The sequence below is a fragment of the Delphinapterus leucas genome, chromosome 16 (genome assembly GCF_059928025.1).
Source record: "Delphinapterus leucas isolate spDelLeu-1000000601 "Yukka" chromosome 16, BTC_Dleu_Yukka2, whole genome shotgun sequence".
In the NCBI taxonomy this organism is placed as follows: domain Eukaryota; kingdom Metazoa; phylum Chordata; class Mammalia; order Artiodactyla; family Monodontidae; genus Delphinapterus; species Delphinapterus leucas.
In genome coordinates this window covers 79,445,001-79,459,574 of record NC_143144.1, presented here as the reverse complement: position 1 = coordinate 79,459,574, position 14,574 = coordinate 79,445,001, and the positions used below count along the sequence as shown (strand labels likewise).

At 46.1% G+C, this 14,574-nt stretch overlaps 1 protein-coding gene and 1 long non-coding RNA gene across 10 annotated transcripts in view; one reads left to right on the top strand and one right to left on the bottom strand.

Moving 5' to 3' along the window:
- LOC111172218 (uncharacterized) overlaps positions 1-14,574 on the top strand; it is a 131,718-nt gene that overhangs the window by 54,297 nt on the left and 62,847 nt on the right. For 7 of the 9 annotated variants that reach the window (XR_016388202.1, XR_016388197.1, XR_016388196.1 and 4 more), the window contains 3 exons: positions 759-900; positions 7,491-7,600; positions 7,695-7,787. This is a non-coding gene — a long non-coding RNA (uncharacterized LOC111172218). The remainder of the gene's footprint in view (positions 1-758; positions 901-7,490; positions 7,601-7,694; positions 7,788-14,574) is intronic. The other 2 variants (XR_016388198.1, XR_016388199.1) reach the window with 2 other exon arrangements.
- LOC149747342 (peroxiredoxin-1-like) lies at positions 2,906-4,342 on the bottom strand. The gene is made up of 3 exons (XM_089898315.1): positions 4,221-4,342; positions 3,756-4,017; positions 2,906-3,399 (listed from the first exon to the last, which is right to left on the bottom strand). Exons 1-3 carry the CDS (start codon positions 4,322-4,324, stop codon positions 3,133-3,135), a joined length of 633 nt encoding a protein of 210 aa, XP_089754441.1. The 5' UTR covers positions 4,325-4,342; the 3' UTR covers positions 2,906-3,132.

The following is a 14,574-nucleotide window of genomic DNA, read 5'->3' as shown; positions in this document are numbered from 1 at the left end:
ATGCCTGGTCACCACACTGATGCTTAAAAAGTTCCCTTGACTCCTTAATATCTACAAGACGAATTTTAACGTTCCCACTTTATTCATGGAACGTTGCACCTTTGTGGTGTCCCAGACCCATGTGCAACTCCGTGTGTCTTCACATGTCACTCTTTCTGCCAGGAATGCCTTCACCTCTCCCTCTCTCTTTGTCTGGGAGGGTGAATCAACTGGCCTGGCAATGGTTAGGGCAGCAACGCCAGAGTAGATGGCACCTTTGCGTGAGTGACACGGTGGCATGCCATTTGGTAAGGGGTTTGATAGGTGAGTGTGTGTTTGTGTGTGATGTGTACCCCTTGGCATGCCCAGCCTGGCTTCTGGGAGTGTCCTGCGGCAGGGCAATCTTCCTCCTGCACCCAGTCTGGGCTGTGGCCCCTGGAAAGTGCGTCATTCCTCCTTGGATGTCTAACCTGCAAGCTGGGCCCACGCCCAGGCTCTGGCTCCCTGCGGAACGTCTAGTCACACCAGCAGCACCGCCCAGCACGAGCCTTTGAGAAATGCGTACGTAAGCACAACTTTATGGACCTGCTGGGCTGGCAGGTGCGGGAATCTGAGTGATTGCAATTTGCACAGGTTGACCCTCAGACAAGCATGGTACCAATTATTTCTTGGTGAGCAGCTGTACCAGTCTTTTGTAGCATAATAACGGGGAGTTTGGGGAGCACGCCTCTAAGAAGGCTTTGGCTGGGGAGCTTTTTCAGCTGGCTCTGTCTTTCCAGCCGCTGTCACTCAGTGGGCACGAAGAGACCTCAGCCAGCTTCCTGAGGCCTGATGACAGCCAAGCTGCAACTCTTCCGGCAGCACCATGATGCTCCATGCCAGGCACCTGGCCTCATCTCATCCTCCCTGCAGCACTAAGAGGTAGATGCTTTTATCCCTTATGAAAGATGGGGACCTTAGTGGTTAGCAAGGGGCCTCCCAGGGGCTCGTGGCAGAGCTGGAATTAAACCTGGGCATGTCTGACTCCCAAACTCTTGCCCTTCTGCCACTGTGTCTGTCCCTGAGGAGTCAGGGGTGAATGCCTTTTGAACCTAGCTCCTTGCTTGTCTCTCCCACCTCATCCCCAGCCACCGCCCTCAGACACCCTGTGTTCTAGGTACATTGAGCTTACGTCCGGGGAGTGCAGAGCAGCACAAACTTTGTGTCTTTTATGTCACATGGACAGCCAACGTGTGCTAGAGGCTGTCTCTGTGTCAGAACGTGGCAGACTACAAAAAAGGCCATTGTTCTTTCCCTCCCCAGATTCACACCTCCTTGCCATGTTACTTTGGGAGCTCTCTCATTCTTTTTTTTTTTTTTAAGTTACTGCATTATTTTAGTTTTGTTTTTTTATTGATGTATAGTTGATTTACAAAGTTGTGTCAATCTCCGCTGTACAGCAAAGTGACTCAGTTATACACATATAGACATTCTTTTTTGTGTTCTTTTCCATTGTGGTTTATCACAGGATATTGAATATAATTCCCTGTGCTCTACAGTAGGACCTTGTTGTTTACCCATTCTATATATACTAGTTTGCATCTACCAACCCCAAACTCCCAGTCCATCCCTCTCCCTCCTCCCCTTCCCCTTGGCAACCACAAGTCTGTTCTCTATGTCTATGAGTCTGTTTCTGGTTTGTAGATAAGTTCATTTGTGTCGTATTTCAGATTCCACATATAAGTGATATCACGTGGTATTTGTCTTTCTCTTTCTGACTTACTTCACTTAGTATGATAATCTGTAGTTTCATCCATGTTGCTGCAAATGGCATTATTTCATTCTTTTTTATGGCTGAGTAGTATTCCATTGTGTATATGTACCACATCTTCTTTATCCATTCATCTGTCGATGGACATTTAGGTTGTTTCTATGTTTTGGCTATTGTAAACAGTGCTGCTATGAACGTAAGGGCGCATGTATCTTTTTGAATTACAATTTTGTCTGGGTATATTCCCAGGAGTGAGATTGCTGGATCATATGGTAATTCTATTTTTAGTTTTCTGAGGAACCTCCATACTGCTTTCCATAGTGGCTGTACCAACTTAACATTCCCACCAACAGTGCAGGAGGGTTCCCTTTTCTCTACACCCCCTCCAGCATTTGTTATTTATAGACTTTTTACTGATGGCCATTCTGACTGGTGGGACGTGGTACCTCATAGTTTTGATTTGCATTTCTCTAATAATTAGTGATGTTGAGCATCTTTTCCTGTGCCTACTGGCCATCTGTATGTCTTCTTTGGAGAAATGTTTATTAAGGTCTTCTGCCCATTTTTTGATTGGGTTGTTTGTTTTTTTGTTGTTGAGTTGTATGAGCTATTTGTATGTTTTGGAGATTAAGCCCTTGTCTGTGACGTCATTTGCAAATATTTTCTCCCATTCCATAGGTTGTCTTTTCGTTTTTTCTTATGGTTTCCTTTGCTGTGAAAAAGCTTGTAAGTTTGATTAGGTCCCATTTGTTTATTTTTGTTTTTATTTCTATTGCCTTGGGAGACTGACATAAGAAAACATTGGCACGATTTATGTCATAGAATGTTTTGCCTATGCTCTCTTCTAGGAGTTTTATGTCTCATGTTTAAGTCTTTAAGCCATTTTGAGTTTATTTTTGTGCATGGTGTGAGGGTGTGTTCTAACTTCATTGATTTACATGCAGCTGTCCAACTTTCCCAGCACCACTTGTAAAGAGACTGTCTTTTTTCCATTTTATATTCTTGCCTCCTTTGTTGAAGATTAATTGGCTGTAGGTGTGTGGGTTTATTTTGGGGCTCTCTGTTCTGTTCCATTGATCCCTATGCCTATTTTTGTACCAGTACCACAATGTTTTGATTTTTTTTTTTTAAGGTCTCAGCTCAGGTTTAATAAAACTACAAAAGACCAAAAGTCATGCCCTACTACTATACAGAGCAGTTTGCTTGCCCGATAATACGTCTCAGGCCACTCGCTCCAGAGGAAGAAAGGCTGGCTTCCCCAGCCCCTGCAGGAAAGGCCTGTCCAGTCCCACACCACATCTTGGCTGAGTGCAAGGTCCTGTGTTTTAAGCATGACAATAGTACAAAAGAGGTTTTGTTCTCATGGCCACCTACTGCAGCCTGGCCCCAAAATGGCCCAGTGCTCACTTCTGCTTAGAGAAATATTCTTGGCTCTTCTGGACATCAGGCTTGATGGTATCACTGCCAGGCTTCCAGCCAGCTGGGCACACTTCCCCATGTTTGTCAGTAAACTGGAAGGCCTGAACTAGTCTCAGGGTCTCATCCACAGAACGGCCAACAGGGAGGTCATTTATGGTGATCTGTCGAAGGATACCTTTATCGTCAATAATAAAAAGGCCCCTGAATGAGACGCCTTCATCAGCCTTTAAGACCCCATAGTCTGGGCTTCCCTGGTGGTGCAGTGGTTAAGAATCCACCTGCCAAAGCAAGGGACACGGGTTTGAGCCCTGGCCCGGGAAGATCCCACATGCCGTGGAGCAACTAAGCCCGTGTGCCACAACTACTGAGCCTGAGCTCTAGAGCCCAAAAACCACAACTACTGAGCCCACGTGCCACAACTGCTGAAGCCTGCACGCCTAGAGCCCATGCTCCACAACAAGAGAAGCTACCACAATGAGAAGCCCGCGTACTGCAACAAAGAGTAGCCCCCGCTCGCCGCAACTAGAGAAAGCCCGTGCACAGCAACGAAGACCCAACACAGCCATACAAAAATAAATAAATAAATTTATTACAAAAAAAAAAAGACCCCATAGTTCGGAGCAATGGTGCGCTTGGGGTCTGATATCAAGGGAATTTTCATGGGTCCCAGTCCTCCTTGTTTCTTGGGTGTGTTGATCCATGCCAGGTGACAGAAGTGAGAATCCACAGAAGCACCAATCACTTGGAAGTTGAGTTTCTTAAATTCTTCTTCCCTATCACTGAAAGCAATGATCTCTGTGGGGCACACAAAGGTGAAGTCAAGAGGGGAAAAGAAGAACACAACGTATTTTCCTTTGTAGTCAGATAGGCTGATATCTTTTTTTATTTTTTCCGGTACGCGGGCCTCTCACTGTTGTGGCCTCTCCCGTTGCGGAGCACAGGCTCCGGACGCGCAGCCTCAGCGGCCATGGCTCACGGGCCCAGCCGCTCTGCGGCATGTGGGATCTTCCTGGACCGGGGCACGAACCCGTGTCCCCTGCATCGGCAGGCGGACTCTCAACCACTGCGCCACCAGGGAGGCCCCAGGCTGATATCTTTGAACTGACCATCTGGCATTACAGCAGTTGCTTTGAACTGGGGGGCACGGTGCCCAATTTTGGCATTTCCTGAAGACATATTGCTATCAGCATTTCTCACAGACAAACCACAGAGGACAGTCAGGAAGGAGACACACTATTGTTTTGATTTCTGTAGCTTTGTAGTATTGTCTGAAGTCTGGGAGATTTATGCCTCCTGCTTTGTTTGTGTTTTCTCAGGCTTGCTCTAGCCCTTCTGGGTCTTTTATGGTTCCGTGTAAATTTTTGAATTATTTGTTCTAGTTCTGTGAAAAATGTCATGAGTAATTTGATAGGGATTGCATTAAATCTGTAGATTGATTGGGTAGTATTGCCATTTTAACAATATTAATTCTTCCAATCCAAGAGCATGGGATATCTTTCCATTTCTTTGAATCCTCTTTTATTTCCTTTATTAACATTTTATAATTCTCAGTGTATAAGTGTTGCACTTCCTTGGTCAGGTTTATTCCTAGGTATTTAAAAAAATTTTTTTTGGTGTGATTTTAAAAGGTATTGTTTTTACATTCCCTTTCTGATATTTCATTGTTAGTGTAAAGGATGCAACCGATTTTGAATGTTTATCTTGTATCCTGCTACTTTGCTGAATTCATTTATTAGATCTAGTAGCTTTTGTGTGGAGTCCTTAGGGTTTTCTATACGTAGTATCCTGTCATCTGCATATAGTGAACAATTTTACCTCTTCCCTTCCAGTTTGGATACCTTTTATTTCTTTTTCTTGTCTGATTGCTGAGACCAGGACTTCCAATACTATGTTGAAGAGAAGTGGTGAGAGTGGGCATCCTTGTCTTGTTCCAGATTTTAGTGGGGAGCCTTTCATTCTTACTCTAGACTTGGCCATGAACTTGCTTTGGCCAATGTAACATCTGCAAACATGCTGCAGGTAGAAACTTGAGGAGCCTACACAGTGGGCTGGTCCTCTCTTGCTGCTTCTGGAACCCTGCCTCCTTGTGAAGAAGCATAGGCCAGCCTCCTGGATGATGAGAGTCCTATGGCCCAGTTACATCTGCTGCCTGGTTGACATTCAGCCAACTGCCAGACATGTAGGTGAGGCATTTTAGATCATCAGCCACCAGCCGACCACAATCTGAGCACAGACGCATGAGTGAGCCCAGGAGAGGTTGGCTGATATTGCCCAAAGCACCAGAACTGCCCACTGACCCACAGAATTGTGAGCTAAATAAATGTGGGTTTATTTTTTAATTAAAAAAATTATTTATTTTATTTATTTTTGGCTGCATTGGGTCTTCATTGCTGCATGCGGGCTTTCTCTAGTTGCGGTGAGCGGGGGCTACTCTTTGTTGCGGTGTGTGGGCTTCTCATTGCAGTGACTTGTTGCGGAGCATGGGCTCTAGGCACGCAGGCTTCAGTAGTTGTGGCATGTGGGCTCAGTAGTTGTAGCTCGTGGGCTCTAGAGTGCAGGCTTGGTGGCTGTGGCACACGGGCTTTGTTGCTCCGCGGCATGTGGGATCTTCCCGGACCAGGGCTTGAACCTGTGTCCCCTGCATTGGCAGGCGGATTCTTTACCACTGTGCCACCAGGGAAGCCCCATGTGTGTTGTTTTAAACCACTGAATTTGGAGTGTTTTGTTATGCAGCAAGAGCTAACTGATACAAGACATTATGTTTTAGTTACTATTGCTTATAACAAACCGCCTCAAACTTAAGTGCTTAAAACAATCATTTTATCTTGCTTATGGATGTGAATTAGGGATTTGGACAGGGCATGGCAGGAATGACAGGTCTCTGCTCTCTGATATCTGGGGCCTCAACTGGAAAGACTCAAGGGCTAATGATCTGGAGTATTAAAAGATGGGGGCTGGAATCATCTGGAGGTGTCTTCACTCACTTCTGGTAGTTGATACCATCTGTTAGCTGGCATCTCAGCAGGGGCTGTCCGTTGGAGCAGCCACGTATGGCCTCCCCACATGGCCTGAGCTTCCCCACAGCGTGGTGGCTTCCAGGTAGCTGGGCTTTAATGGAGGCCCAGGGTTCCAAGGGGGAGTATACCAGCTAACAAAGGGGAAGGGAACTGCTTTGTATGACCTTGCCTCAGAATTTACTCAGCATCACTTCTGCTGCCTTCTATTGGTCACAGGCCAGTCACAAGCTCTCTGCTCCCACCAGATTCAAGAGGAGGGAATTAGACTCCAGCTTGATGGGGGAGTGGCAAGTTTTAGAGGAGCATATGGAGGAGGAAACGCATTGTGGTCACTTTAGGATAATATAATCTACCACCCATCATCTCACCCAATTCTTACGACAACCCGGTGAGGTAGGTACTATCATTATCCCCCTTTTCCAGATGAAAAAACCAAGGCTCAGATGGTTGGTGATGTGCTCAGGGGCCCGTGGTCAGGAATGTTGGAGCTGAGTCTAACCACTGCCCTCTACTGCCTTTCCTGGGCTGTCTTTTGGCACTGGATCTAGTGTCTCAGTCGACTTTTCACTTCTCTCTCTCAGCTTTGTGTTTTGTCTCCACTTGAATGGATACATCTAACAAGGAGCTGCACTTCTCAATTGTCCCTCTCAACCTTGTTGGGGGTCCTCACCATTTCCTTAATGACTGTTTAGAGGACAGGGGTCTGTTATTGTCGGGGGAGGTGGGTAAGGACACAAATAACGTGCTTGACTGATCACCACCCGTCCTCCTTCTACAAAAACAGATGAAGGTACCTAGTAGGCAACTTGAATTTAAATCCTAACAGGATGGAAATAGGGGTCGTATCTCTGGTCTTTAAAAGATTAATGTTCTGTGTTACAAAAATTATTACCACGTGAGTATTTGCAGTCCTGTTTTCTACTCTGACCCCCTCCCAGCCCACTAAAAATTCCAACTTTGCCCACTGACATTTCCCTCCTCCATTCTTAGGGAAAAAAAATGGGAGGATCCATGTTGATCGCAGTGTTCTGTGAAGTTTTAAAAATAACTTTTATTGACATATAAAATACATGTATGATATGTGTTGATGGCCACAATGTCCATTAGCAGGAGGATGGCATAAGGCTGTCAGATAAAAGACAGAATAGTCTGTTAAATTTGAACCTTGGATAAACAACAAATACTTTTTACTGTGAGCATTTTTTTTTTACAGCATTCCAAACACTTTAATTGGTGACCGAGCCAAAACAAATAAAAGAATGATCAAAATATTCTTTTCATTGTAAAGAGTGATCATATTTGAGTTTGGTTTCTTTCCCCTGCAGGTACTGTGAACACCGATAATTTCTGAAACACAAATCGTGATCTGGATACTTGCAACAACCTTTTATAATCTCTGCCTGAATAAGAAGTGAATAAGAGACATACTTATAAAGTATGTTGACTATACAATGTGATACGAGCATGTCTCACCGTGTACAGTTTGATGAATCGTCACAGAGTGGACACATCTGTTTCTTGTGTTTCAGATCAAGAAACAGAACATTCAGGCTCCCCAAATGTCTCGTGTCCTCATCCAGGAGCTACCGATCCCCCCACTATCCTGACTTCTAATAGCAGGGGTGAGTTTGCCTGTTTTTGGATACCATATAAATAGAAATACCCAGTTTGGATTCTCTTAGGCTTTTGTTCATCATTATGTCTGTGACATCATCCATGCACAGCAGTAGAGCATTTCGGGTAATATTACTGTGTAGGACGTACTTATGCTAAAATATTATTTGTTGTTTATCTGAAATTCAGATTTTACTGGGTGTCCTGTATTTTACTGGGCAACCTTATTCCATTCTCCTGTTAATGGACATTTTGTAGTTTTCCGTTTGGGGCTATTATGAATAGAGCTGCTACGAATATTCTAGTACCTGACTTTCGGTGAACATATGGACTCATTTCTTTTGGGTATTTGCCTAGGAGCGGAATTTCTGGGTCATAGGGAATGCATATGCTCAGCGTGGTGTATACTGCCAAGAGGAGTTCCAAATGGTACCAATTTACACTCCAGCCAGCAGTGCGTGAAAGTTCCAGTTGCTCTGCATCCTCGCCAATACTTGGCATTTTCTGTCTTTTTCACTGTAGTCATTCTAGCGGGTGTGTTTGGTTTTAATTTCACCTGTTTTAATTTGCACATCTCTGAGGACTCCTAAAGCTGGATGCCTTCTCACCTGCCTAGTGGCCATTTGGGCCTCCTCCTTTGTGGGCATTTATTTATTTTTATTATTTTATTTTTTTGGCCACACTGCATGGCTTGTGGGATCTTAGTTCCCCGACCAGGGATTGAACCCAGGCCCTAGGCAGTGAAAGCTCAGAGTCCTAACCACTGGACTGCCAGGGAATTCCCCCTGTGGGCATTTCTTATATTGCTGGAATACAAGTTATTTGTCAGATATATGTCAACTATCTTTTCTTGGGGAGTTTCAGGGAACAGTGAGAGAGGATTTCTGGCTAGCTGTGGGTCTTGTGGGTGACTTAGAAGAATGCGGTGGAAGGAGGAGTTTGATAAGAATTGCTCTGCATAGTGAGCTGGATCTCCTCAAAAGGGCTTTGAGAAGCGCACGTGAAGACCACACTGTGCTTCTTTGAATCCTTACTCATTCTGAGACTGAGCAACTCTTAGCTATATTCAGATCTTGACATGAGGGTGCAGCTAACTTTCCATTGTATTGAGTTTATAACATGTCTTGGGAAACCTGGATGGTTAGAAGCATGTCTAAGAAATTTGTATATGTCCCAGGGTAGACTCTATTGAGGGGAGAGGTCATCCCTAAGAGAATGGAGATCCTTATTTTTCATAGGAGGATAAAACGCTCCCCCCACAGAACACACACTTGATAAGAATAAAATGAGTAGTATTTGAATGCTAGTGGCATCTAAAAGGTCCACTTAATTCATAAATCAAGGCTGCACAGCACATGACATTTATGGCAACTCTTTGCTGGACGAAATATTAAAATTTGTAAGAACTGTAAATGCTGTCACACAAAATGCTACAGTCACCGGGCATAATTGATGACTTCCTCTTGGATCTATTGAATAAATTAATTTCATTGCTATACAGATGATATTAATATGCTTTTATAATTAATTTAGTTCTGAGAACTGCTTTGGGTGCCAAGATTTCACTGGGGGGAGAAAATGGCTCAAGGTAAAAGGCGACACATGAAGAGTAATTTGGAAATCAAATAAAGAATAACACTCTAATAGGAGACAGCAGGCTTGGAGGGATCTTGTCGTAAAGGGAACACACCAGGCAATTGAGGTGGATATTAAGCCAGAATTGTGTATTTCTGAAGTGGCCCATTTTCCTGGGGATTCATCGTGTCCCGAAGTGGTGGTTTGAGAATGGGGTAAGTGGAAAGCCTCCCTCTTCAGTGGGGTTCGTCGGGTGCTCTTGAGACTGGAGCCTTCCGCCTACAGAGCTGGTCTCAGAGCAGTGTTCTGAGGGGGTCCAGGGAGGGGCATCAAATTATCAAGGATGTCGATTACTCAGAAAGCAGGCTCCCTCCCAGCGGCTTCTTTACAACTAAACACCAAAAAACAAAACGAAACAAAACAACAACCATTTACGGAGCCCTTTCTTCTTGCCAGGCATGGCGCTAAGTTCTTTGCATCTATTGTGTCAACAGGATTGTCTCTTTCCTCCTTGAAAAGATAACCTTTGACTTACTACAAAATAATGCATGTTTGGGGGTTATTCTTTAGAAAACATAGTTGAACAGATTCAGCCATGCTTTCACCCCCCGGGGTGTGCCGTTCCCAGGGCTCCGTTTGGGGTGGTGGCTGGAAGCTGCAGCCCGTAACGTAGTGGATGTTGAGCCATGGACTGTTTTCCCAATACTTTCCCCTTTCCTTAAAAGGATCCCCCCCAAACGTGGAGAAGTGCTTTGCTTGGAGAGAATCTTTTATATTTCCCCCTCACCCAAGTGCTTAAGTGAAGTATAAGACTTAGACATGGCCTGATTTAAAGAGTCATATTTCATGAAAAAAATCTCCTAAAGCATGGTCAGTTCAGATGCAACTGCGGGAAAGAGAAATGATCTTACTCTAATTTTTTTTTTAATTAATTAATTAGTTATGTTTTTGGTTGCGTTGGGTCTTGGTTGCTGCGCGCGGGCTGTCTCTAGTTGCGGCGAGCGGGGGCTACTCTTCGTTGCAACGTGGGAGCTCCTCATTGCGGTTGGTGGCTTCTCTTGTTGCGGAGCACGGGCTTCTAGGCACGTGGGCTTCAGTAGTTGCGGCACGCAGGCTCAGTAGTTGTGGCGCACGGGCTTAGTTGCTCCACAGCATGTGGGCTCTTCCCGGACCAGGGCTCGAACCTGTGTCCCCTGCATTGGCAGGCGGATTCTTTTTTTTTTTTTCTTTTTTTTTTTTGCGGTACGCGGGCCCCTCACTGCTGTGGCCTCTCCCGCTGCGGAGCACAGGCTCCGGACACGCAGGCTCAGCGGCCATGGCTCACGGGCCCAGCCGCTCCGCGGCATGTGGGGTCTTCCCAGACCGGGGCACGAACCCGTGTCCCCTGCATTGGCAGGCAGACTCCCAACCACAGCGCAACCAGGGAAGCCCGGCAGGCGGATTCTTAACCACTGCGCCACCAGGGAAGTCCGATCTTTCTCTAATTTTGAGAAGCACGAGTTTAGGGCTCTGAACACACACCGCGAATTCCTTAGGAGCTGATGTTAAACAACTGGAAAGATTAATTGGAAAAAAGGATCCCCAAACACAATTTCCCTTGATTTAATGTTTCATCAATGCAGTCAACCCTGACTGAGCACCAGCCACATGCTAGGGCTGGGAGGGTGCTGGTGGGGCTGCGTGGTGTGTGTGTGTGTGTGTGTGTGTGTGTGTGTGTGTGTGTGTGTGTATCAGAGAGAGAGAGCACATGTGGATGCATGAGTAGTGATGTGTGAGTGTGCATTGTGGATGTGTGTGCAAGTATATGTGACTTGTGTATTGTGTGTCCATGCTTGTGGGCGATGGTGTATGTGTGTGGACACGTGTGTATGTGTTCAAGATTGTAACTGTATATGAGTGTGTGTGTATGCGTGTGAGTGTGGGTGGGTTGTGTCTATGTGACTGTGCTTGGCATGTGTGTGTGTGTGTCTGTGTATATGTGTGTGTCTCTGTGTGTGTGTGTATGTGGTGTGTCTGTGTGTCTCTCTGTGTGTGTGTGGTGTGCCTGTGTGTGTGTGTATGTGGTGTGTCTCTGTGTGTGTGTATGTGGTGTGTGTGTGTATGTGGTGTGTCTCTGTGTGAGTGTGTGTGGTGTGTCTCTGTGTGTGTGTATGTGGTGTGTCTGTGTGTGTGTGTGTATGTGGTGTGTGTGTGTGTATGTGGTGTGTCTGTGTGTGTGTATGTGGTGTGTCTGTGTGTCTGTGTGTGTGTATGTGGTGTGTCTGTGTGTGTGTATGTGGTGTGTCTCTGTGTGTATGTGGTGTGTGTGTGTGTATGTGGTGTGTCTGTGTGTCTGTGTCTGTGTGTGTGTGTGTGTGTGGTGTGTCTGTGTGTGTGTCTCTGTGTGTGTGTGTGGTGTGTCTCTCTGTGTGTGTGTGGTGTGTCTGTGTGTCTCTGTGTGTGTGTGTATGTGGTGTGTCTGTGTGTCTGTGTGTGTGTCTCTGTGTGTGTGTGTGTGTGGTGTGTCTCTGTGTGTGTGTGTGTATCAGAGAGAGAGTACATGTGGATGCATGAGTAGTGATGTGTGAGTGTGCATTGTGGATGTGTGTGCAAGTATATGTGACTTGTGTATTGTGTGTCCATGCTTGTGGGCGATGGTGTATGTGTGTGGACACGTGTGTATGTGTTCGAGATTGTAACTGTATATGAGTGTGTGTGTATGCGTGTGAGTGTGGGTGGGTTGTGTCTATGTGACTGTGCTTGGCGTGTGTGTGTGTGTGTCTCTGTGTGTGTGTGGTGTGTCTGTGTGTGTGTGGTGTGTCTGTGTGTGTATATGGTGTGTGTGTGTGGTGTGTCTCTGTGTGTGTGTGTGTATGTGGTGTGTCTGTGTGTGTGTATGTGGTGTGTGTGTGTGGTGTGTCTGTGTGTGTGTGTATGTGGTGTGTCTGTGTGTGTCTCTGTGTGTGGTGTGTCTCTGTGTGTGTATGTGGTGTGTGTGTGTGTCTGTGTGTGTGTGTGTGTATGTGGTGTGTCTGTCTCTGTGTGTGTGTGTGTATGTGGTGTGTCTCTGTGTGTGTGTATGTGGTGTGTGTGTGTGTCTGTGTGTGTGTGTATGTGGTGTGTCTGTCTCTCTCTGTGTGTGTGTGTATGTGGTGTCTCTGTGTGTGTGTGTGTCTCTGTGTGTGTGTGTGTATGTGGTGTGTCTGTGTGTGTGTCTGTGTGTCTCTGTGTGTGTGTGTATGTGGTGTGTCTGTGTGTGTCTCTGTGTGTGGTTTGTCTCTCTGTGTGTGTGTGTATGTGGTGTGTCTGTGTGTGTGTATGTGGTGTGTCTCTGTGTGTGTGTTTATGTGGTGTCTCTGTGTGTGTGTGTGTCTCTGTGTGTGTGTGTGTGTGTATGTGGTGTGTCTGTCTCTCTGTGTGTGTGTATGTGGTGTCTCTGTGTGTGTGTCTCTCTGTGTGTGTGTGTGTATGTGGTGTGTCTGTGTGTGTGTATGTGGTGTGTGTGTGGTGTGTCTGTGTGTGTGTGTATGTGGTGTGTCTGTGTGTGTCTCTGTGTGTGTGTGTATGTGGTATGTCTGTGTGTGGTGTGTGTGTGTGTGTATGTGGTGTGTCTGTCTCTCTGTGTGTGTGTGTGTATGTGGTGTGTCTCTGTGTGTGTGTGTATGTGGTGTCTCTGTGTGTGTGGTGTGTCTCTGTGTGTGTGTGTGTATGTGGTGTGTGTGTGTGTCTCTGTGTGTGTGTGTGTATGTGGTGTCTCTGTGTGTGTGTGTGTCTCTGTGTGTGTGTGTGTATGTGGTGTCTCTGTGTGTGTGTGTGTCTCTGTGTGTGTGTGTATGTGTGTGTGTGTGTATGTGGTGTGTCTCTGTGTGTGTATGTGGTGTCTCTGTGTGTGTGTGTGTCTCTGTGTGTGTGTGTGTGTATGTGGTGTGTCTGTGTCTGTGTGTCTCTGTGTGTGTGTGTATGTGGTGTGTCTGTGTGTGTCTCTGTGTGTGGTGTGTCTCTGCGTGTGTGTGTATGTGGTGTGTCTGTGTGTGTGTGTCTCTGTGTGTGTGTGTATGTGGTGTGTCTGTCTCTGTGTGTGTGTGTGTATGTGGTGTCTCTGTGTGTGTGTGTCTCTGTGTGTGTGTGTATGTGGTGTGTGTGTGTGTCTGTGTGTGTGTGGTGTGTCTGTGTGTGTGTCTGTGTGTCTCTGTGTGTGTGTGTATGTGGTGTGTCTGTGTGTGTCTCTGTGTGTGGTGTGTCTCTGTGTGTGTATGTGGTGTGTGTGTGTGTCTGTGTGTGTGTGTGTATGTGGTGTGTCTGTCTCTCTGTGTGTGTGTGTGTATGTGGTGTGTCTCTGTGTGTGTGTGTATGTGGTGTCTCTGTGTGTGTGTGTGTCTCTGTGTGTGTGTGTGTATGTGGTGTGTCTCTGTGTGTGTGTGTGTCTCTGTGTGTGTGTGTGTATGTGGTGTGTGTGTGTATGTGGTGTGTGTGTGTCTCTGTGTGTGTGTGTATGTGGTGTCTCTGTGTGTGTGTGTCTCTCTCTGTGTGTGTGTGTGTATGTGGTGTGTCTGTCTCTCTGTGTGTGTGTGTGTATGTGGTGTGTCTGTCTCTCTGTGTGTGTGTGTGTATGTGGTGTCTCTGTGTGTGTGTGTGTATGTGGTGTGTCTGTGTGTGTGTGTCTCTGTGTGTGTGTGTGTATGTGGTGTCTCTCTGTGTGTGTATGTGGTGTCTCTGTGTGTGTGTGTGTCTCTGCGTGTGTGTGTGTGTATGTGGTGTGTCTGTCTCTGTGTGTGTGTGTGTGTATGTGGTGTGTCTCTGTGTGTGTGTGTATGTGGTGTCTCTGTGTGTGTGTCTCTGTGTGTGTGTGTATATGGTGTGTCTGTGTGTGTGGTGTCTCTGTGTGTGTGTGTGTATGTGGTGTGTCTCTGTGTGTGTGTATGTGGTGTCTCTGTGTGTGTGTGTGTATGTGGTGTCTCTGTGTATGTGGTGTCTCTGTGTGTGTGTGTGTCTCTGTGTGTGTGTGTGTGTATGTGGTGTGTGTGTGTGTGTATGTGGTGTGTCTCTGTGTGTGTGTGTGGTGTGTCTCTGTGTGTGTGTGTGTATGTGGTGTGTCTGTGTGTGTGTGTATGTGGTGTGTCTGTGTGTGTGTGTATGTGGTGTGTCTCTCTGTGTGTGTGTGTGTGGTGTGTCTGTCTCTGTGTGTGTGTGTGTGTATGTGGTGTCTCTGTGTGTGTGTGTATGTGGTGTCTCTGTGTGTGT